The 24,249-nt window shown below is 42.1% G+C and overlaps 1 protein-coding gene across 3 annotated transcripts; it reads right to left on the bottom strand.

Annotated features, from left to right (window-relative positions):
• Positions 1-24,135, bottom strand: LOC128301438 (ras-like GTP-binding protein Rho1). Of its 3 annotated transcripts, XM_053037919.1 has the most exons (7): positions 24,097-24,135; positions 23,198-23,519; positions 18,064-18,224; positions 6,893-7,042; positions 6,282-6,362; positions 3,585-6,174; positions 1-3,506 (listed from the first exon to the last, which is right to left on the bottom strand). In XM_053037919.1, exons 2-6 carry the CDS (start codon positions 23,235-23,237, stop codon positions 5,983-5,985), a joined length of 624 nt encoding a protein of 207 aa, XP_052893879.1. In that variant the 5' UTR covers positions 23,238-23,519; positions 24,097-24,135; the 3' UTR covers positions 1-3,506; positions 3,585-5,982. The 3 variants fall into 3 exon arrangements, with proteins under 3 accessions (XP_052893879.1, XP_052893880.1, XP_052893881.1); XM_053037920.1 differs by lacking the exons at positions 23,198-23,519; positions 24,097-24,135 and adding an exon at positions 20,248-20,346; XM_053037921.1 differs by lacking the exons at positions 23,198-23,519; positions 24,097-24,135 and adding an exon at positions 19,949-20,173.
• Positions 24,136-24,249: the final 114 nt, after the last annotated feature.

Here is a 24,249-nt window from a genome sequence, read left to right as displayed (position 1 = left end):
ACATAGGTTTATTTCCCTTTACATTCCATTATCCGTTTGCATTCTGCGATCGTTTACATAATCAATAAAGTTTTAAAAACATTTTCCGAGGGATTGTTGTTTTCTGTTTGTTTGTTTGCCTTTCCTTCAATTTCCTTTCTTTCTCTACAGTGTTTCAGTTCCTGCCGTACTGCCGTCACTGCCAAGAATAGCTTCCCTTTTTTCCTCGTGTCGCAGCAAAAGTAAGAGCAGCAATAGTATTTTACTAAGCTTATTAAAATCAATCAACAAAAAACTGCATGATGAGGTGGAAACACTGTCTCTCCGTTCCGGACAAACATTTCGGCGGATTGCGTGCGTTTACACGCTTAGCCGCGCGTCTTCGAAACAATCGTGTTTACTTGCTTCGTTCGTTATCCTGCTTCTCTCATCTCCCCATCTCTGCCGACCGGTCCATCCATTGTCCACCTTATGTCCACCGTACCACCCATTTCTAAGTCCCTTATTCGGCAACATGTATATGCGCAAGTATGATACCGTGCTTCCGTTTTAATTCAGTTACGAATGTCGATTCCGCTTTTAAAACAAACATGATTCTTCTTCCCCTCTTTCTCCGCGTTTTGTGTTTCTTTACGGTTTTATTACAATATGGTTTTCCTTTGTTGTGTCGCCGTGTGTTTGTCTATTCTGTTTAATAATTAGTTAATTTTTATCTATGATATTTCTAAGAGATGTACGAACTCGCGCCTTACGCAATGAGAGTGAGAAGGGTTGCGTGTATGATGATTTAGCTGTATATGTTGTTCACTGCGTCAGTTCCCAAAAAATGATCTGTACCGCGATGAACCTTGCTACGTTGTGATGCGAGTCTGTATGAAAATGTAGTTTATCTTCTGCCCCATTTTGGCTTGAATTGTATAATTGATACGAGCTTTGATTAATTCTAAAAGTATCTGCGGAGTTTGCTCACTGCGTTTTTGTGTCAAATGTGGCAATGTTTCGTGTTTCGTTTGTTCACCTCTTTCGTTTTGTATATGTTTCTCCCTCTCCCTCTCTCTCTATATATATATGTACCATCACAAGCGTAACGCCAATCTTTGATTTGCCGCATCCGGATTTTTTCCTTCATTTTCTGGTTGATTTTCATTTATCGTGTTAGCACTATACAGCAAAAATGGTAAATTTGTTGCTGATGTTATTCAATCGCGTCGCTTACGACTGAGACCGGGCTATTGACACTTAATTGTGAAAATTTGTGTTCTTGAAAGCTGTGTGTAGATGCTCACCATGCAACCATGGTTGAGGGACGTAGAAGGAAATTGTAGCGAGTTGTGTAGTTGGTTTCATGCGAGTAACTTCCATTATACATCAATCGAATGGTACTACAGGAAGGCGCCTGTTCCCTATAATACCTGCTCCAATACCCTCGAAGGCGCACAAATGCTGCAGTACAGACACGAAATCGCACAACGCAAATGTTCACACAGAAAAAGATGATTCCCACATGCCCGAAGCAAATATCCGTTTCAAATTTAACACGGTTGACAACGCATTTCCCAAAAAAAGGATCAAATATACAGAACAGGGATGAAAATACTTAAATACAAAACAAAGAATGGCCTGAAATCTTTTACTGCAAATAAATTACCGTGAAAGTGCAGTGCCTGTTGCATCGAGCGCCATATTTGTTTGTTACACAAAATGTGCCGCCATCATCGCCAAAGGGGCATAGCGTAGAAGTAGCATAATTACTGTGGTCGTTTCGACTCCTAACTAATCTGCAAAACGGTCTAGCGTTCCGTAACAATCAGTAGAATAAGCACACACCGGATGTCTCCGGCACGGGGTACGACAAAACGCGTTTCATTCGTTCGCGCGTGCCACCCCCCCGGCGGCAAAAGTACATCGAACGGGAGTGTTTAGTAAATTTCAATAGCTTCTGTAAAAGGCCTATCTCTTTATCTAAAAAGCGTTATCGGTTTTTTTTTGTTTTGTTATGTATATCATCTAACCATCACCAGCAGAGTTGTGTTTATGTCCCTTAGATCGAATATGAATAAAAGTAGCAGTAGTGGTAGGTCTTAGTAGGATTAGTAGTAGAAATTATTATAGTTCAATAATATGTATAATGGCTACGATCGCTAACTGCTCGCGCGTGTGTGTGTGTTTGTGTTGCCTTCCCGCACAGAAATTGCGTTTCAGTCCAAATTATTAACTACGGCTCTTCCATCTTATCTTCCCCGCACAACGGGATAGGAGCAGCAAGGATCTCCGATTTCATTGTCACGGCTTTGATAATTTTAAAATAAAATCATTCAAAATGGCCTCGTGACCAACCACCCGCAGACTATCCGTCACTTTCCATCTTTCAGTGCGTGTAAAAAGGGTAAAGAATTCCGCATCCGTGTTAGTTGCCGGAATTGTAGAATGTTTGGTGGGGTGGTTTTGTGGTGAGTGGGCTTTATAAATTTTCAAATCGGGTTTCATTTTGATCACGTTTACTACACTATACGCAATGATATTGCATGAGAAAAAAATGACCACCCGCTGCTGTTCGTACAGTTTTTGCGATCTCGATCGATGACACAACGATTGTGCGCAATCCATTTAGGGTTAAATCTGATAAGAAACTAAATCCACAAAGGATAGCAGTGCCGCGCAGCCATATACAAGACGGTTTCATTTCGGGATTCGGTTCCCAGAGCAATACACTAACAAATCAAACATTATACGAAACACTTGTTACGAGACGGACACAACACACCAATAACAACAGCGAGGAGTGGTTGTATTACAAAGATGCCATATGTTACACACAATGCATCGAAAGAATACCAAAGTTTTCTACTTAAATTTATATGCTAAAATACCCGATTTTTGTCTGTGTAGTGTAGCGTAGCTATTTCCCTGCACCAATTCTGCCGGGAACACGCTTTGCATAGCGACTATAGCTCCCTTTTTCATCTACGCGGCTACACGCTCTCAAAAAGATACACATTGATCACATCAGTACAACTGGCCCGAAACAGAACACTGCAAGAGATGGGCATACTGACACTAGAGTATACTGAACATACATCTCTCATTCTCCTGCCAGACACTACCTTACTTTCGAGCAGTGTATTGTGCTGCCCAGAACCGCAAGTATGCGCTAAAATCCCAAAACACGTGTACTGCTGCCGTCACAAACTTTCCAAAAAATCTAAACATTCTAAGAAGATACACACTACATACATACAGATACACAACGTAACAGCTACTGCCAACCAAAACGGCGGTACAGCAGCACTGTAGCAGAGGTGAAGAGCATGATTTGGTAGGATCGATGGATCGTTCGCTCACAAATTGATTCACTTAATCGCAGAGCTTATTCGCAGCAATAGGTACGCGAATCATCCGCATTTTGATCTGTCCTTATTCCAATTCACAACAAAATATGGTCATGTCTTCACATTCCGAGGCATCCTCCTGCAGGTCTAAATACCATACCACGTTTCTTGGTTGAATACACATTCGGTGATTAACTTCTAAAATGAAAGGTAAACGTAAACGTAAAGATGCTATTAATTCTTGCCTCATATTTCATATTTTAACCATTTACTCACCTGTTCACCATTTTCTTGCCAGTAAAAAAGCTCCAACGGAATGGGACCTCTGGAACTCGGACACTCCGAACGGGAGATATACGACACCACCATCCATGGAATAGAATCATCAATGCGCTGGATTTATTTGTGTATTCGAAACAAACAAACAGCTGCTTGATCATGGCCTCGGTTTCATTTCAGAATGTAGAAGAACACCCCCAAATGATAATTTCGCTTCGATCCTCTTACAAAATTTGCTTCCACATCTCCCATTAACCAGTACCACCACCACCACCATGAAGACAATCGGATTGATGTTGATTTTGTGTGTTGTGTGTTTTGTTGTTTCCATTTATCATTGGTTAGAATTTATTCTTCTGCATTCTTTTTTAAAATTCTGACTCTTCCTCACGCTAATCTGTGTTACCCTATTACTATCCTAGATCCGTTTCAACTTTCCCGCGTACGCTGCATATTTGTTGGCATATCGCGTTCAGACACGATCCCAAACGATCTTTCGCCAATTGTTTCCGCAAGCTTTTCTCAGTTTCATTGCCAAATGTATGTGTGTTTTCAGAGTACACGCGAGTGACTCACTGCTTTATGCGTTACCGATGATTTGATTTTTAAATCCGAATACATCTGGTGTCTGGTGCCTTGCGAGCTTCTCAGAAATTGATTGTTCCGGGGGCTAGTAGCCTTGTGTAGAGCAAAGTATGTGTGTCGGATTCAGACTTCTGTCTACTGTTTTGCTTGTCTTACATAATCAAGCAGCAAACATGAAAGGTTAGAGCAACAGAAAGATGTTGCAATTAAACGGTTCTTTACACCTCATCGGCCAAATTATATTGCCCGACGCCCGGCATGGCGTCGTATTACAACGTGCTTTCTATCATTCGATTATAATCTCGTATTGCATGGATGGGCGGGCGTATTTATGTATTACTGCTGCTCTGCTCTGCCAATGGATATTCTTGTAAATATGCTATTGTGAACGAACGATTCATGCGCTTCTGGCTGAAAGAAGAGTTGTGTGCTTTTCAGCTTTCTCCTACCATGTTGTGTGTGTGTCTGTTGTTTATCTATTTGTCCTTCCTCTTTCTTCTCCAAATCGGACCCTCAAGTATGATGAGCGCTTGGTATCTATCATTATGCCCGTTTTACTAACGTCGTCCTTCATTTACACTTTTCAAATGTTTGTTTTTTTTTCTTCTTCGTATGCTGTATCTTTTTGGACACACACCATAATGTTTCTTAATCGCTTACCAAATAGTTAATAATAAAAAAACACATCTAATAGATGCCATTTTATGTATGCATGTATGTATGCTTAGGTGTGTATTATTTATGTTGTGTAGATAAAAACAGGAAAAAATGAGGGGCCAAATATGAGAAACATGAACGCTGGGAAAACTTTCAAAATTTCCTCCCTGGGCTAATGCGCGGCAAAAACGTGATTTTGTTGCCGTCACCCTCTGTCGAAAAACCCCGTACTATATACACGCGCTTCTATACGTGTGCAGTAGTGTGTAATCGCTGGACAACTTGATTTCATCCATCGTATGTTCAAAGCTCTTGTTTAGTTTTGTTCTGGAACTATAAAATCATTTGAACAGAGCAATATTGCAGTTTAGAGTGTGCACATTCCCATTCGCGTGTGCTTGCTCCTTGCGTGCTTAAAAAAACGACACCTCTCTTTGCTGATAAACCGATGAAACTGTCGTCTTCAGTGATCTCTCGCATGCGTTACGCTAGATACACATTAAAAAAGGCGTTTGCGGGCTACACTACCTTCTCTAGGGACGCAGTAATTCTAGTATTACTCGATCTGTAAACCACCAAAGGCTGAGAGACGCGGCTCACCACATGTAGATCTATTTTTATGTTGTAGTTCACTTTTTTTTTGTTGTTGTCCTTTTTAAACCGTAAGGCTCGTCTAGGCTTCGTGGATCAGCGTAATCCAGTATCGAGTTGTATCTCTCCTCCGTCCTTTTCGTCCTGTGTTTGTGTTTCCTTTTTGCTTTTTGGTCTATATACCGTGTGAAGGGTGGTGTTCGAAAGATGTTTCTTTTTCGTTTTAAAAAAAAAGGATTCTTTACTTCGATCTGAGGCTTTTGCTGTTGTTGTTGCTGATGGATGTAATGGTGGCGTTTATATACGAAATTACGTTTTCGCTTTCCTTGCCCGTATACCAAGCGATATTAGTTTATAGCGCTTGGCCTTCTATCTACCCTGCCTGCCATCTCAATCCGCACGCTTTTCTCTTCCACATCCCACCATATATACTATGATTCCCAAGTTGTTCAAGTTCTTCCTGTCGTGTTTCGTCACACGCTTCCGTTCCGTTTCTCATCATCAGCTCAGTGTTTATGCGCGCAACACATCGCAATAGGAGCACAATGCTGGCTTTGCTCTTTTAGAGCAGAACACATTTACTCTTCTTCTTCTTTTTGACCTGTAACGCTGCTCTCGTAGCCGTTTCGAACACCTCACGGACGCCTTCCTTGGACTTGGCCGAACACTCTAAATAAGCGAATGCATTTATTTTTTCGGCCATCGCACGTCCCTCCTGTGGCTTGACTGGCTCCTGCTTCATTTTGGCCAATTCCTACAACATTCAAATCCACGATACATTCGTCCGCACGGGAAAAAAGTATAAGAAAGAATGGATATTAGTACCGGTTAGAATAGCAAGTACAGTATTAAACTACAAACCTTAATAGTGTGAGAGTCATTTCTGAGATCTTTCTTGTTACCAACTAAGATGATGGGTACATTAGGGCAGAAATGCTTGACCTGTGGAATGGAAACAAATTAGGAATTAGTTTCGTTAATTCTTTAAAAAGTGATTTCTGCTTGCTTGAGTTTAATAAGTGGTTTCGATGAACAATAAGCCAATGTCTTACGCTAACAAACAGGAAACAGTGCAAACTCATTTGGAATTTCATAGAAACTTACGGGGTATCGCCGGAATAATAACTGTAGAGGCAAACATTGAGTAATCAGATGATTCATTCATTTACGATCACCTCTCGAGTCATGCCATGCCTCGCAGCTACTGCTGAGATTGCAAGTGAGTCATTACGTACTTCTCTCAGCAGTGCAGGCAGAGGAAACTGTTTACTGATAACAGTATTCTAAAACCTTCTTTACAGCACAGTACTACTACGCATTGAATGTGATTGTGTGAACGTATCATGAAGTAGTTAACATTTCGCTTTAATTTGATACTAACGTTTGGGGCCAAAACGATACGTTCGCCTTTGCATTTGTTCGTCCCGTTTACCGAAAATTTTGTTAAAAGCATAATATGAAATAAAAATTACCTCAGGTGTCCATTTTTCGGGGATGTTCTCCAGCGAGTCGGGCGAATCGACAGAGAAACACATGAGAATAACGTCGGTATCTGGGTAGCTCAGCGGTCTCAGTCTGTCGTAATCCTCCTGTCCAGCCGTGTCCCATAGCGCCAGCTCGACCTGCAAAGATGTATCAAACAGAAATTTGTCATTAGGAGGAGTTTAGAAATAACTTTAACTTGAACACTATCAACAATAAACTACTTATATTTATATCATCTAATTTTATTTATATTATTATCTCATGAAAAGCCGTGTGACTTGATTTAACCGTAGCTGAATAACGAGACTGAGTTAGTCTTGCACAACCAGTATAGGTTTTTACGGTCCACAATCCAGTCAAGATTTTCCATAGTGGACTTGTGTTGAGTCTTGTGATGACCAACCCAAAACAGTGTCTATTAACCTAATTAATACAGAGAGCGAGAGGAGTGAGTACGTGTCACGAATTCACTCTATGTTACGTCTTGATGAACAATTATAAGAGAAAGAAAGCCTTGCAGTTCAAAAAAATTGAATTGAATTTTCTCAGATTCAAATAAAGATTTAAAGAGATTGTTAATGTGATTGATCATTATATTTAAAAAATAAAATCCCATCAGTTGAGCAAATGGACGACGGATCGCGCGATCGAAGGGCATCGGTTGGAATGCTAACCCAACGCACCATCGTAAAGAGATATCAAAGACGGAAACGAGGAAACAGCGAAAGCGGAAAAAATATTGCATTTGATACGAGAGCAACTGACGACGCACACAACACTCTGTTTGCCTATATGCATTTGGGAGGCCGGTCGCCGGTAGAAGAGTAACTTGATGAGGAAAGCTAGCGATCAAGTTCAGCAGGTGGAGGAAAACTTCAATGCTTCAATGAACCGAAGGACATTGAATCCTTTCCTGATTGTTTTCCTTTCCATTTTGAAACACACCTGCCAACACCACCAGCGGAGAAAGGTGTGTTTGGGCGTTAGGTAAATTGTCACAATCCAATGATTTCCCCCCGGCAGTATCATGCCGTTGCGATTGCGATACGTAAAAGGAAATTAGCGTTATCGTCGGTCCCTCCGTTGCTCAGGAATTGTTGGATGCGTGTTTGTGTGGTTTGGGATATTTCTATTTGTCCAGAGGAAATCGTTCCATTTTTGTCTCTACATCCTCAACCAGAAAAAAACACTATCCCGCGGTTCCACGGTATTGGCGCGAATGAGGTTTTTTTTCACCTCTATCAAGATTCCCCCCAAACCACTTACACGTGTGTGCAAGCCGAAGGGGGGTTTGGTTTGTCTTTCGCCCTCATTCGCCAACAATTCGATATCTCTTCGACCGTAGGGTTGGCCACCCAATATTCCAGGCCGAGGTCACCCTAACCGAGCTAGAATGGGAGACACAGGAGGGCGCAAAAGAGAAAACGCAACGCCACACAAACAAAACGATGGCATGGAACCGTGGCGACTACATTAGGGACAGAGAAGGCGAAAGAGAGAGAAATATAGCGAGGAGGTTTGAGGGTGGGTCGGGTTGCGTTTTGGCGTTACACGGAGGAAAGTTATCAGTGAGTTTTCTCTTATCAGTGAATCGTCGTGGTGCGCACCCGCAGCGAATGTCGATGATGCCGTGCGGTGGTGCTGTGTGTCTCGTATCCCGCTTTTGCTGCAGTGATATAAATTCTTCGCACCTCGCCAAAGTTCACAGAAAAAGTATGGAAACGAGACAATGCGAGCTGTGAGAGAGATGGGATGGGGGATGGCCCTTCTGCCCTAGCCTACCTTTTCCTGCGCGATACGGAATGTGTTGCGTATCAACCGTGAATGATGAGAGAAAAAAACCCCAACATCTGAACGTGTGTGTTGGTGACGACGTGTTTCTTTTTGAACTTACGTCCAGATTTCTTATCTTTCCCCTCGGCTAACGGGGTGGTGTGGTGCGGTGTCGTGATGGACGCTCTTCAAGAATCGGACAGAAAACCCAAGAGTGCAGCTGCTGCTACTCCATCTGTCACCAGCCATCGGTCGATGCTTAGCGTGTACATGTTTTCCAACGAATTGCATGCCGAGAGCGCCACAAACACGACACACAACAACGATGAAGATTGTTATGCGGACTTTCCTTTCCTGATTCGAAAAAAGAGTATTGACGGGGGGCCTTGGTTAATTTTTTTTGCTGGGGCGGCCGCCACACACCATCAAGACGACGACCGAAGAGAGATAAAACTTTGTTCATTCCAATGACTAATTGCAAAATTGTTTCCGGCTTCTAGCATTGGCGCTGCTGCTAAACAGCTATATGGTTCATCGCATCGCACTGCAAGTAACACTCACACACAGATGCACTGTATTAGACTCCCAAAGCTTAACAAGGGGACGGGGTGACCCAAGGCTTGATTTCTTTTCAATTAACTGAAATGCAGAATGCAAATGCGACAACAGACAGCCTTGCAGTTGTTTAATGAAACGAAAAACAGTGGTTCAGAACAAAATCCAGAAGCCGGCAGCTTTTGTTATTGTCATAGCTTTACCTATTCCTACTACCACTACTACAAGAAGCAACTAACCAAAACAATAGTTAATCGAGAAACATATCAAGTAAAGTACGAATTAAGTTACATGAAATGAAAACGGATAATCAAAAGGTCGATCTCTATTATGAGCTATAAATAAGGTTTCACGATAATCTATCTGCTTTCCTCGATGACTATCGCAACCAACCGGAGAAGAGATAGCTATCTTACACCAGTGTTTGTAAGGGCGAAATAATCGATTCCACCGACGAGTCTTGGTGCTGTAATAGTGTTACACGTGAAACAGCAAGTTGCAATCTCTGGATGCAGCGCGCTAGGGTAAAGGTTCCTCGTCGGCCGGCCGGATTGGCGAAACACGGAGGGAATTTTATTATTCACCTTTATATGCACAATGAACATGGAGAACGTGAGCTCATCGAAACACAGCCGGGGTCAGTTCCCATCTTCGTACGTTAAAGCGTGCTCTGACATCACCATTCCCAGGGCAGCAGCACCACACCACCCATCATCAGTGGATCAAGGGTGAGGGGCTATAAACTAACACCGCGGCGAGCCACCTGAGAGGACGGTGGTGGATTATTGAAAAAGTAAAGTAAAATAAATCGTTTACATATTTTGCGAATTAAATGTTCCATCTGGTTCCATCGATAGGAAAAGAATGTATTAAACAGCTTTACAGCAATCAACATTAACGTGATTAAGGCGATAAAAATAGAAACACTATAAGAGGACTGAGAAACAACACCCTTCCTCCAAGAACGAAGATTCCTAGTTTTACGGAAAGAACTTCTGAAAGGGTTATAAAGACAGACGGTTTCCATTTTCCAACACATCCTCTTTCTTTCGATACAAATCGACGATTAAACCTCCAACAAAACGGCACAACACGCTCCGGGGCAAGTTCGTCAGGCTGCGCTAAAAATAGTGCACAACAACAAACCATCATCTTCTGCACAAAAAAACGAAAGCAAATCATTTACAAATTCCACCCTCGAAACTCCGTGCTTAAATCAGGGGAGCCCTCAAACTTATAGTGCTTCGGCGATGGATTACTTTTGTTCCACTGTCCGCACATTCATCTTCAATCATTCCGTTCGGAAATCAGATCATTTATGTTGTCGCTAATGAGAGAGTGGGGATCAACTTACTGAATTTAAATTTTGTCCGCGAAAATAAAAGTATGCCAATTTCAAACCCTTAAGCTACACGCACACGGGGAGACAGACGGCAAGGCGGTAAAGGGAAAGAGTGGACCATGGAACAGAACTCCAATTATCCTGATTCTCCCCACTTGATCGTAAAATGGTTGCGGTTTCAACGGAAAAATAATGATCATCGAAAGCGAAATACAGGGTTTGCCAAGAGACTTGAAGAAACCAAGGAGGTCTCTGAATGTTTTTTTATAGTTTAAATTGATTGATAGATTTTCTATTATTAAAACGTGTCGTTCATCTAGATGTAAACAATTTCTAATATAATAGTTTGATCAACCTGTTGTTTTGAAATTTTTGCTAAGTGCTTATATTGGTCTGAATTCGATTATTAATGTGCATAATTGTTTCATGTGCATAAATGTTGTGTTGGGTTAAATGACGTTTTCAATTAGAAAACTGAAGACTCAAAGAAAGTTGTTTAATTTTTGCAACGAATTCTTCATCATTATTTAGATGATATTGAATTTCGCATTAATTTCTATTTATTAAACAATTGTGTTGTGATTAATTAATCTATTGAGAAGAGTAGTGCATATCAATCTTTAGTGAAGAGTAATTGTAATCAGGAATCGACTCTCAAAAGCTTTATGAATCCTCAGAGCGGCGACGGGTATGATCCTTCACTTGGAGGTCTAAAGTGGAAGAATTCATGAACCTTTTTGAGTTTCAGATTCATTTGGATTCAGGCGAAACACTATTTAACAACTGTCCTGATTCTATTTAGTTTAAAATCATATTTGAGTTCCTTCTATTTTTTCCTTGTGAACATCATCAGCAGTTCGAACTAAATTTTTTAAACCATTTGTCAACTATATTAGTTATGCTGCCTTGTTAAAGATTGTCTGCCGAACCCTGTGCTCATTGCATTGATGCTGGAATTCTACTAGCTGTGCATATCGATATGCAAAGAGCCACAATAAATAAAAACCAAACACGAGGAATAAGAAACTATCAATTCCGCGAGGCTTCATCGGTGGTGACCTAATGGGATAGGAATTCCAACCGTCCCTGTAACATGAAACTGTTCTCGGGCGGTAGCTTTCTTGGTTGGGCATAGAACAGGTTCCTCCCAAGCGTCTTGGAACCCATCTCAAGCGTCCTGCAACCCATTTCATGATGCTCTGGTAAACTACAGAGGCTCTCTGTTGTCGAAATGTCTGCGTATTGCTTGTCCATCCCAGTGAAACGATGTTGTGTGTAGTTAGTTATGATTTATAGTGCAAATTATTATAAACCGACCCAAGGTTATACCGCAAAGCAACTTTAACAATTTTGTACAATCCCTCAAGAGACTAGATCACTCCCAAAGAGATTATATCGTTTGACCAACAGAAACGCACACACTCGTTTCATTTGGTAGCTGCGGACCCACATTGCCATGCGTGCTTTAACGCTCAAATTTGCATGCTCGATCGCACAGAAACTTGAGCTAGAAACGCTGGAAACGAGATTTAGTGTTTATGCGTTTCAACTACTCCGAGGTTAATGGTAGAGAAAGACAGACGGATAGAAAGATAGCGCTAGTGTATATAGTGAATGGACTACGAATGAGGTGGTGTTCTCTGGTCATAAGGGATTTGGAAAACATGATTTTGATTGACGCCTGACACAGGCGTACGTACACAAACCACGGTCATGGAAAGGAGCAACAAACAGGGTGCAGGCAAAAGCAGCTACACCGCCGCGCCATTGCCATATCCGAGAGGAGCAGGAGGTTTTCGAGTGCAAATCAACGTCAGAAAAAGGCGGTGACTGATCGTAAAGGAACGTATGGGAGCAACAAGAGCATTTAAATAAGAATCACACAAAATACCACATCTCTCACCACTAGAGCACCGGCCACCATCCAAACCCAACAGCAGAAGCAGCAGAACACTTCAAACGGAACATGCATGCAAGCAAACGGCGAAGTCAAAATTCTACGTTTCAATCATATAAATATTGACCGCGTGAGTGTGCGCGCGCGCGCGATCCAGAGATCGGATGTTTGCATTTGGAAAAAAAAGTAGGGGGATGCAGGGTTTAGGTGTGGTAAGTTTAGTTTTTTTTAAACATACCTGCAGGGGCAATATATTAATTTGTACCAACCGCCAGATAAATCATATTTTCATCATCGAACAGCTTTTTGCTTCGATTGAAGTGATTTTCGCAATCTTCACTTAAACATTGTTCAATTCCTTTCTTTTTTTGTGAATAAAAACACATTTTTGGTTCGTGACTTTCCGACAATCAATGTGGCTGGTTTTGTATTGCGATCATCACGAAATAATGATCACGGAACTTAAATTCGATTGCGCTTTCATACACTTTTTACGGCGATAATTATACATCAAGGAAATATATCTCACCGAGCCGAGTCTGTGCGTCAATTTGTTAATCCCTTGGCCAGCTGCCAAGGTACAAATGGAAAAAAAATAATAAAACGCCGTTACGCACACACATTCCATCGTAGACGATTCAGCATCGAGTTTATAATAAGGAAGGAGCGAACCAAACTTGCCCCGCAAAATATACATGCGAAATCAATAAGAAAATGACCAAACCCCTATGTTTTATAAAGTGGTTGTGGATTGATATTTGTTTATGTATTCGTAGTCCACATTTTTTCGCAACGATTGTCAAGGTTTGTCTTACAAAAAGCATACGATATTTGTTATTTGTTAATTCAGTCAATGAGCCTCATATGGCCCCTTTGAAGCTTGGGTATAAAAGTACACTTAACACGTACATTTTAACACAGCGTTAAACTCTCGGCACATGGACAATAACGGATCAGAGGAACCAAAACGACTATGACGTTCCTCCACGTCAAGTAATAGTCTGGCACGGAGCGACCTCGCCGGAACGTAGATATAATTCCAGATATAGTGAAAAGTCGACATTAGAACTTGATTCTGACCCGGCAAGCAGATAAAATAATACAGATTCTGAAATACAGCAAGGAAATTTGGAGCGTATCTGAAATTTCCGCGAATATCATATCAAAGTGCGATATCGTTTGCGCTTAAAAGTTGCAAAGGTCAGCAACGACAACAGAGAATTACTATATAGTAGATATAGTTCCGATTGAGGCGATAGGACTTTGTCCAAAACTGACAAAACCTCCTTAGCCTGCGATCGAAGAGGAAGATGCTCAAAAAGATGTTCAAATTGTCAGGCTCTGTTGGGTTTGTCATGTCATTAGAAGGACACCGGACGACCCAATCTCGAAAGTCCTGTAACATGTCAGAGCAGAAACTGAGGAGGGGTGATGGCCACCAGAAAACCCCGGATATTGGATGAATAGACGAGAGCGAACGAAAATGGACGATTTAGAGAACTTCTGTTAAGCAGAAAAAAAATAATAAAAGCAAATAATATCCAAACACTATAAATATGATGTGGTTATAAACCTTTGACATTGTTTATGTAGTGATCATCAGTAACTAAAAATCCTGAAACACTTAGTGTTTCTAGCGCTTAAGTACGATAAAATAGTCACAACATAACGATCAATTAGAGTTCGAATCTTGAGTGAAACGTGACCCCCCTAAATTTTTAATAAATAGCCATTTTATGCTCGATCAAGATCAAAACCGCAAAATGAAAAGAAAATGGAACCAATCGAAAAACAAAAGCAATAAACAGCTTTTGGAACAAACCAGAATTAAAAAACGGACACACTCACACACACGAAACCAGTGGTTTGCGACGAAAGGCAATTGTGAATCAAACAATAGTTTATAAAAGGCACATCGCATTACAAATTGGTGGCGTGTGTCAAACATAAAAAATAGACAATAGATTCGCTGTGAATTGGTAAGTAGCTCTTCATGGGATTTAATAAGCGGCCTTAAACCTTCGTTAAACCGGAAGGAAGGTAGGGACTGGAATGTAAATTCTGATATCAATACTATAGATTAGATTGTAACTGTGGATTGATTAGATAATTTCAATTATCTAAACGGGGCGGCTTAGTGGTGTATTGATAGCGGCGGCGGTCTTCGCACGACAGGGGCCGTTCTAAAATCTCATCCGAACCAATGGCTCTGTACACAAGACTAACTATCCGGCTACAAGTAAATTAAATAAAAAAAGCAAGAAATGGCAGGTCTTTCACCTCTCTTGAGCTTTGTTGTGCCAGTGAAGAAGGAGGAATCGAAAAATGATGCCAGACTTTTCCATATCTATACCACAATACGAGCTCCAAACGATATTGTAAAATAATCCATATTAGGGTAAAATATTTATATTCATTCAATTCATGTTACATGTAGTTCATTCGTTTCAATTCTATAGTGTTCTTAATCTGTCATGATGCTTCCGTTTATGCTGCTAGCTCGTAGTGTTGTCAAAGTGTAACAAACACAACACATAAATTCATGCAATCTTTCCTAATCGTAACGTAAAAATTCAAACAGGAGTACTAAACCGATTCAGTTTAGAGAACTACAACGATCCCGCATATCGAAGCCAGAATCGCAACGCATGAATTTTGATGAATGTTTAAGGAAGCCAAGCATAAATTTAGCCAAAATTGAAATTGCCTCATATCTTCATCCACGCGCCATGGCATCGTTTTGGATTTTCGCTACAACCAATCAGGCAACACACCGACGAGAACTACACAAATCTGCCTTAATGTGCTGGAAGAACTTGCCTTGGTTGCTCTGGGCCACATCATACTCCAACACAGCTATGAAAAAAACTTTTGTGTGTGTTGTCTCTGTATGTGTGTATTCCAACGCGTTCCATCCATCCAGACAGCTTTTTTCCTTGGTTTGCAAAACTAACAAAGCGAGGCGACCATTCTCATGATCGTTTCGCGATCGCGGCGACGGGTGCACACGTCCAATTGCAAACTTGGTAGCGCAAAACGGCAAACCGAAGGGACAGACAGAGGAATGACTTTCGCGTTCTTGAAATCGAAAAGAGCGCTAACGAGGTAAAGTGCGGCGGGATAGGACTATTCTTGCCGACGCGATGTGTAGCATCATAAAAACGCCATAAAACTCTCACTCTCGGCCAGAAGAGGAACACTTTGTTATATTACAGGGTTTTACACTTTAGTTTAGACTGGCAGCACACATTTTTTGACACGCCGCACTCGATTTCTTGTCGCGGGCGCTCATTTTTGATTGCAATCATCGGATTTTTGATCGGGAGCATTTAATTTCAACAGCCAGATGCTTGAAAGCTTTCCGGCCGCATGTTTATAACCCCCCTTGTGAAAGATTGGTTTGAGTTTGTAGCATTTGTTTATATGCAATATTGTTTGTTTTTTTAATTAATTGATAAGTTTTGGTGCAAAATATTTTTAAAAAATTGCGAGAAGGTTTAAAAAACATGTATTGGGTAACGTATTTGAAGAATTATGCCCGAATCGCTCTAATTCTATGTATGCAACAGATTTATTTAAATGTGCAGCGGTGGATCCTTGGAAATAAACCTATGTCCATAGGATTGGTTCAAAATTGTGCTAACCGACAGAATGGCGCCAGATTTCTAATCTTCTCCAGAGCTATTCACGGACATCGGTGTAATCATTTTGCGTAAACCTCATATTTTCCCACGTAATACTGCTGCTGCTAACAATAGTGTTGTCTGTCATTAGACAGGTACGTAATTGTTCGTCCGAAATTCTCTTATATCACCATTACATTTTTAGAAATGCATAGTTTGAAATCGTATTAATTTTCTTTAGGTTCATTGTGTGCTTCCAATTAATTTGTTTGCGTAGCTCTAAATGTGTTCCTAATGTGTAACACGTTGTGATACCTGTGTGATACCTTTAAACAAGATCGTGGGTGAGCTAGAGAATTTCGGACGAACAATTACGTACCTGTCTAATGACAGACAACACTATTGTTAGCAGCAGCAGTATTACGTGGGAAAATATGAGGTTTACGCAAAATGATTACACCGATGTCCGTGAATAGCTCTGGAGAAGATTAGAAATCTGGCGCCATTCTGTCGGTTAGCACAATTTTGAACCAATCCTATGGACATAGGTTTATTTCCAAGGATCCACTGCTGCACATTTAAATAAATATGTTGCATACATAGAATTAGAGCGATTCGGGCATAATTCTTCAAATACGTTATCCAATACATGTTTTTTAAACCTTTTCACAATTTTTTAAACATATTTTGCACCAAAACTTATCAAGTAACTAAAAAAACAAACAATATTGCATATAAACAAATGCTACAAACTCAAACCAATCTTTCACAAGGGGGGTTATAAACATGCGGCCGAAAAGCTTTCAAGCGTCTGGCTGTTGAAATTAAATGCTCCCGATCAAAAATCCGGTGCTTGCAATCAAAAATGTGCGCTCGCGACAAGAAATCGAGTGCGGCGTGTCAAAAAATGTGTGCTGCCAGTCTGAAGTAAAGTGTAAAACCCTGTATTGTGTGTGGATGAGGTTGTACACCACACCACACTACTAGGGGCGATGCGGTTTTCATCGTCTGGAAAAGAGGCAAAGATGCGGTAAAAGACCAATTTATTGTTTGCTAAACATATGCACATGGACTTTGGCTACCAACAAACTGACCATGCCATGCCTTATTAGTGCCATATTTGGTGATAATGTACATCTTTTCTTCTTGCGGGATATTTTTGGCTTTGTACCTATTTTCGATGGATTAAGAGATGGGATGAGATGTGCAAAACCGTATAGAGCACAAATGGATCCACCGATGGATCCTCCTCCACTGCTCGTACTTGCCACCCGTCAACCTATTTCGAGTCGTCCGGGGTCAACCCAGTCAGCCACAGCGAGTGGTGGTTTCTGCTCGGATGGCAAAGAAAGGCGAACGCAAGCAAAAATCTTCCACAGTTCCCCATGCACCACGCCGCACCGAACACCCTTAACCGGGCTCTATTCTTGGGCATGTGTGTTTCCACCATTGAGCGGCGGTGTTTGTTTATACGAGAAAACGCACCCATGGTTTGCCTTTTTCTTCACTACAGCGAGGCGGCAGATGATGAACTTTCCTTCTTCGTTTGGACGACGTTGTGCTTCCAGGCGTTTTATTTTGGCCTCGAACGTAACGTCCAACGAAAAAAGGTCTGTCGGAGGTCACATTTTCCCCCAGCATCAAAGTGGAAAGGTTACTTTTGTCTTTTCAATTTTTTAAAACTTCATGAACGATGGAACGCGTGAACATACTACATTTGCCTCAGATTGCATTGTTGTCATATAAAGAGCGTTTACGTCTACGACAATTGATTCCATGCTCGGAGATCACGTTACAGCACGCTAAAATGGGCTCCATTTGCTTAATTTTCATATGCCAGAATTTATACACCGTTCTTCATCACATGATCGTGGTGTGTGGCTGTGGAGATAGGCTAAGGGGAGTGGCGAATACTTTAATCAGAAGGGTTGCAGCAAAGCAGCACGGTACGAAGAAGGTATGACTCACCTGCTTGCCGTCGACTTCGATGTCGGCCACGTAGTTCTCGAACACGGTCGGCACATACACCTCCGGGAACTGATCCTTGCTGAAGACGATCAGCAGACAGGTTTTACCGCAGGCACCATCGCCGACGATCACCAGCTTTTTCCTGATAGCAGCCATTGGTTCTGCAGATAGTTTGTCGTACGTGGTTGTTTGTGTGACCAAAAGTTTCCCGTCCCAGAAACAGGGTTGGTAATGAAATGATGGCGTTCGCGGTTCGGCAGCAGTCAGCAGCACCAGACGGCACCAGAATTTGCGGAGTCCAAGTTGGTGAGTCAATTCACCGGGCACGAGATGGGATGAAGATGGACGTAAGGAGCAGGCCAACGAGAACGCGATGACGAAGTGATCCGCCACGCAAGAGATAGCCGGAGCAAAGGGTGAACGGATACCACACACCACCACACAACCGGACGTCGTTGGAAGACGCGAAAATATTTCAACAAGAAATACACGTTCGAAACGCAACAAAATCCGCACCCAAGGAAAGAACGTACCGAAGAGCGCGCGAGAATGAGAGAGGTTGAGTACGTTCGATTGCGAAGAGCGACCGCAGTCGACGTTACAAACGCACCACCACCAACCGTTTGGTGCAAGAGACGCACGAAAGGTACGCGACGTAACGTAACGACAATTATACGCACACAAACATACACACAGCGCGCACAATTACGCACGGCGTGCGTAGCAGCGATGGGGTTTTAGGAACATTTTTTTCGTCGTTTTGTTGGTTTGTGTCACGAAATAGAGACCCCGCCGATACGCACACGGGGTGATAATCACAAAGCAACCAACACAATCAGACGCAACGCGCACACAACCCATATACGAACGCGATGGGCAACAAGGCGTTTGCCGCACACGCGCGCGAACAATACCATCGCAACAATAGACACACGCACGCACACATGTAAAGAATAGCATTTCAAATTTCCATAGGCGTTACGCGTAGCGTTTCCCGTACAACACAATCCCACCGGAAACATCACACGCACACACGCACACACACACACAAACACCAGTGCGCGCACAGGAAGGGTGATATCGTCATCGGTGGAATTTTGAGACATCATCATGGCGATCGCGAGATGTCGTTCATTTTTGTCGCCGTCATGGTAGCATGTTTCATTTTTTGCCCAATGGCGTACATGATTTACGGCAAGTTTTCGACATTTTTACGTATTCCATCGGTGAACATGTGGCGGGACAGCGATGATGTACGTTTTTTTTTTGGTTTCATTTTCAATATCATCACCACACCAGCCAACCGCGCACATAACATTCACCAGCATAAAGCGCGCGCATACAGGACGAACGATACACATATACCCACAAACACACATGATCACCACGTACACGCGCGCACACACACGGTCACGGACCGGGACACCACCGATGATCGGTGAAATTTTTCGGGGTGACGGTTCGCAAAGGGTCGCGCAAAGGGAGGGGGGGTCGGTTTTACGACGGAAGGGCAAGCATCGCGCCCCGTGTCCGACCGATAGGTAACGTCATTTCGGAAAGATGACGGCACGGGCATTACCACGCATCCGGTTCCGAAATGTGTCCACCGTGAGTTGCAGAGATCATGAATCCGACGATCCGCACCAACATGTGAACCGGGCGCGATGAGGTAGAACGGCCAGGCCACGGTGAAGGGAGTAGAGTGGCAAGCGGATGATTTATTTTCAGCCCATGGCGGTGTGAGAGAGAAGCGTACCAGCAGGTGATGTTCACATACCATGATTTCCATGTTCCAAGAGACGGCGATAATATGAAAAAGAAAGAAGAAAGAACATTCACAGACAAATTAGCAAAAGCGGTTCGAGATGAGTGGGCCAGATAGTACTCAAGATAGTAGTGGGCAAGATAGGTTCTTGTTGCTTCTCGGAACTTCGCTACGTTTAACGATATGTGTGATTTCTCGGGGTGTTTGGTTGGAAAAAATTCCTATGCCCGGGATTCGTGTCCGAGCTCGTTCCAACAATGGAGAGCTGTGGCTGATGTTGGCTGTCAGGACCTACGGAACTAACAACGCCACAAGCAGCAGAAAAACGTTGCGTGCAGTGTGTAAATTTCCTGTGCCCCTAAACTGCGTGTGCTACTGAAGGAATTGAAAACAGCGAGGGAAGAACGGAATTGACTCACTCTATGCACCGTTTTATTCGAACTCTGCTTCTTTTCACGTAAGCACCACACACTAAAAAGACGATGACGACTGACACACGACGAAGACGACGACGAGACTGGACAAACACGGGGAGTGGAGCTTTTTCTCGAAGCTAAAGTAGGCGCTGTTGCTGCTTCACTAACACACAAACACCAATCGCATCTCCACCAGAGAGACGCATACACGCTCGGCCAAAAAACGATAAGCGGTCGCACGTACACACCAAACGCACACCCACAGCTGTACCCATTTTCTGACGTTAAATTCGTTAAGATTTAACGAAACATTCCGGCTTCACGAAAGAATTTCCTTTTTCGCCCGATATGCAGGGCGAAAACTAACAACCATACAAACGGACAGTTACATCGTTGGAGTTTTTTTTCGTGATCTGCTAGCTTTTTGTGCACTATAGAAATAAATTAATACATTTAAATTGATAATTCTCACACACAAAAGGTAGCATACAAATCAAGGTAAAATAAGAGGTAGATGATAACAAACTATGAGCTTACGTAGCTTCAAACAATATTTTCCAACGCATCACACCGGAACCGGAAGAGGGTTTACTTTGTAAGGAACTTTGGATTCACCCGATATGCTCGATCTGGCATCTATAATATCTTTTCCCTTCTGGTGAAAGACAAGAGGGCCAAACAGTAGTCTTGTACTGGCTACCCAACAAAAAACGTTGCCGTAAAGAGTGGCTTAAGACGAAGATGCAAGGCAAAGCGATCTCTTCGTTCCATCTGACGATTAAAACAATCAGTCGAACAAGTGAAAAAGTCCATGGGCATGATGGACTTGCTATCTTTAATAGTTCTTTTTTCTTCATCATTTAAAATGTGTACATGTTTAATGCAAGCGTTATGACATTGTTCACAGTCTCGTTGCAGTTAATGTTAATGATGAGCTACCATGCTGGTAGAAGTAAAATACCGGCAAAGTATAATATTGCGTGTTTTGTCCAACAATTGAATGTATTCGGAAATGTTCAATTGGTAAGGAAAGTATTCATAAACCCCCGATAAAATAGATCAGAAGCATTATCTTCCTTCCTATTTGTATTTGTATTTTGCAAACACTTTCTGTGCATGTTCTAGTACAATTTTGAAATGAAGTTAGTCCTGTAAATTAATGTACACAAATTTACACAGGGTTCAAAATGCCTGTGGACCACTGAAGGCCCAGTGGTTTTCATTGTGAATCTTTTTTTTATACTGTGTGCAATTCTATTCTTTATATAAAAGTAGATGAATTGTTGAACTCTGTTTCACTGGGATGCTTAGTTGGTTAGGTCATATTTTCATTTTTAACTGCTTTATGCAGCAAGTTAACGGTAGCAGTACATTATCTCTCTAATCGTCATTGCAATGCTTGTTTCTGTTTTTGTCTAACAACCATTTTGAGATAGGAAGCTAACAGATAACAAACAAAATATGAATCGTCCAGATAGTCATGCACAACACAGCAAGTTGAAGGATGGATGGTAGCGCTGCTAACGTTAAATTTAGAGGATAGTAAACAATGCGAACAGGCATTATGTAAGATGGTTGTGTGTTTTATCAAACAACTTAAACTAAACCTGTTAAGCAATAGCAATTCGGCAAACCACGTACAAAAATTAATTCCTTTAAATAAAAGGAAACATTCGATTATCGCTTGTACCACATGTAGTTTACAGAAAATAGCTTTATGATTTAACTTGATTTTTAAAAGCAGTTAAAGGCCAATAATACCAACAGAACTGTTCACTATCAAGTGATTTTATGCAAACAAATAAAACAAAATGCGCAATTTGCATAATGCAGGTATTCTCAAAGATCGATCAAAGCATTTAAAAGGTGATCCTACAAACATTCTCCTAATCGACGCAAATTTATCGTTACTAATTTCGATTAACTCCCCCTTAGTGCTAGTGCACGTAAAGGCTATGGTGGCATAGAACGTTTGCACATCGTCGTTGATTCCACTACCGCTTAAAGCATATACATACGATTGTCTTATTTGCTGCCAAGCGGAACACGAGAACCCATTCCCAAAAGTAATTGGAGCGAGTTTGAGCCAGTTCCGTCTGGCTAAACATCATCATCACCACCAACGGCAACAACAACATCCAAGCTCTCTGGCAGTTCATACATATATCTGACCGGTCGGGTATGCGTTGCACTTGGTGCTTCAAACAATTCATCGTCCGTTTCTTCTAGACGGGATGTAGCAGCATAAGACACCGACCGCTACAGCAGCAGGTTTCTCTCGCTGTGTGCGTAATTGGGTGGGGGCGTGTTATGAGTGGGTGTTTTCCATTGGCGGCTGCTATGGAAACATTCGCTAGCACACACAGAGCGCGTTGCGCGAACCGTCTTCGAGCATCATCCCGTCTGACGTCTGACGTTGGGGGTTCTTGGCTGCAGCCAACAAAACGAACCGAGAAACAATGCCAGCAATTCGACTGTATCAGGCGTGGTGTGGCTCACTTTTTGAGAGAAGACACTATTTTGTGCATCCCATTCAGACACGTCACTGTTGCAAGTGCATGCAAAAGTGAAGCAACATGCATTTGGAAAGAATACACTCCGAAGTCGACGATGGTGTAGAATGTGCATCTAAGAAGGCTACGACATATTAGCAGACGAAGAAAATACACAGAGACAGACGACAGTGAAGCTTCTACACACGATACTAAACAAGCAGGAACCGTGACAAAGCAGGTTTCAGACAGATATGGGAAAATGGAAAGGGTAAAAGGGGAAATCTAACATCATAAAGCATGCGATAGAAAGGAATCTCACGTTAGGTGAGCGAGGTAGGAAATTGGAGCGTATGTGCGCCAAAGGTTGCGGGGATGTAAGGTAAAACGGGAAGCAATTGGGGAGGTTGCGCTAAAACGAAATGCAAACATAGTAGATTACAGATGAAAACAAATAATACCTGAATTAGTTGGAGAAGAGACGCATGAAAGACACCACATTACTTATCTCCTTACACCACACATGAAACAAAACACTGTACAATGGATGTACCTTTTTTTATACTTCTTGTACGCGCGTTTGTGCTTTTCCCGGCCTCGGACGCCTTTTACTTATAAAAAACACGAACTTATTGCTCCTGTGTTCTGGCCAAACCGCGGGTTTCTGTGCTTCTTCTTTTTCTAACTTTTCGTTTCGTCGTGCCAAGGGCTCGTTCACCTATTGCCTGGCGCTCCTGGGGCGTATGTGCGCGCGAGTGTATACGTGTGTTCAACTTTTCCGCACTGCTGAAGCGAAAGGGTAAAGAAGAGACGGGAGGGGCTGTAGTAACAGAAGAAAGTAGGATGAAAACACTTTTGCTAGGTATTTCAGGCTGTGCAAACCGAACAACCCAATCGATTGGGAATTATTAAGACGATGCCAAATACACTATTTCAATAAAAGAAAGAAAAAACAGCTTCTCGTTGAAAACTGTCTTCGCTCGGCGCAATAACGCACCACCAGCAGACGTGTCGTTTGCTGTCTGTTTTATGAGTAATTATTCTTCTTGCAGGCAATTGTGATGCGAAATTGAATGTGACCCTGCACTTTCTCTGCATGGCACAGAGTACAACTAGGAAAAATAGAACATCCGCTTACGGGATGGCATTGTAAATGATCGGTTGAACGGTTTCGATGCTTCGTTGTTTAGCTCTGGTTGCTACGGTCACTGCGCCGGAGAAAAACACTAGATCGGTCAATTGTTGGGCGTAAAACCAAAAAAAAGAACACTTCCACCCTTCGGTAGCGCAATAGATACAGATAAATGCATACAATTCACGCTGGTTCAAAACAACTTTCACCAAGGAATAGTTTTATCACCTTAAAAAGCGACTGGGAAATTCTATGTTTGGATTTTACACACACCTTTTTTCCTGAACAGAAAAACGACGTGAACGAGCAAAAACAACGACTCAGGAAGGCGAAGAGATGGCAATCGCAGGCTCGTCCATGATTTAAATGTCATCCCAGTTT

Source organism: Anopheles moucheti, chromosome 3 (assembly GCF_943734755.1).
Source record: "Anopheles moucheti chromosome 3, idAnoMoucSN_F20_07, whole genome shotgun sequence".
NCBI lineage: Eukaryota > Metazoa > Arthropoda > Insecta > Diptera > Culicidae > Anopheles > Anopheles moucheti.
This window is presented reverse-complemented; position numbering and strand designations above follow the sequence as displayed.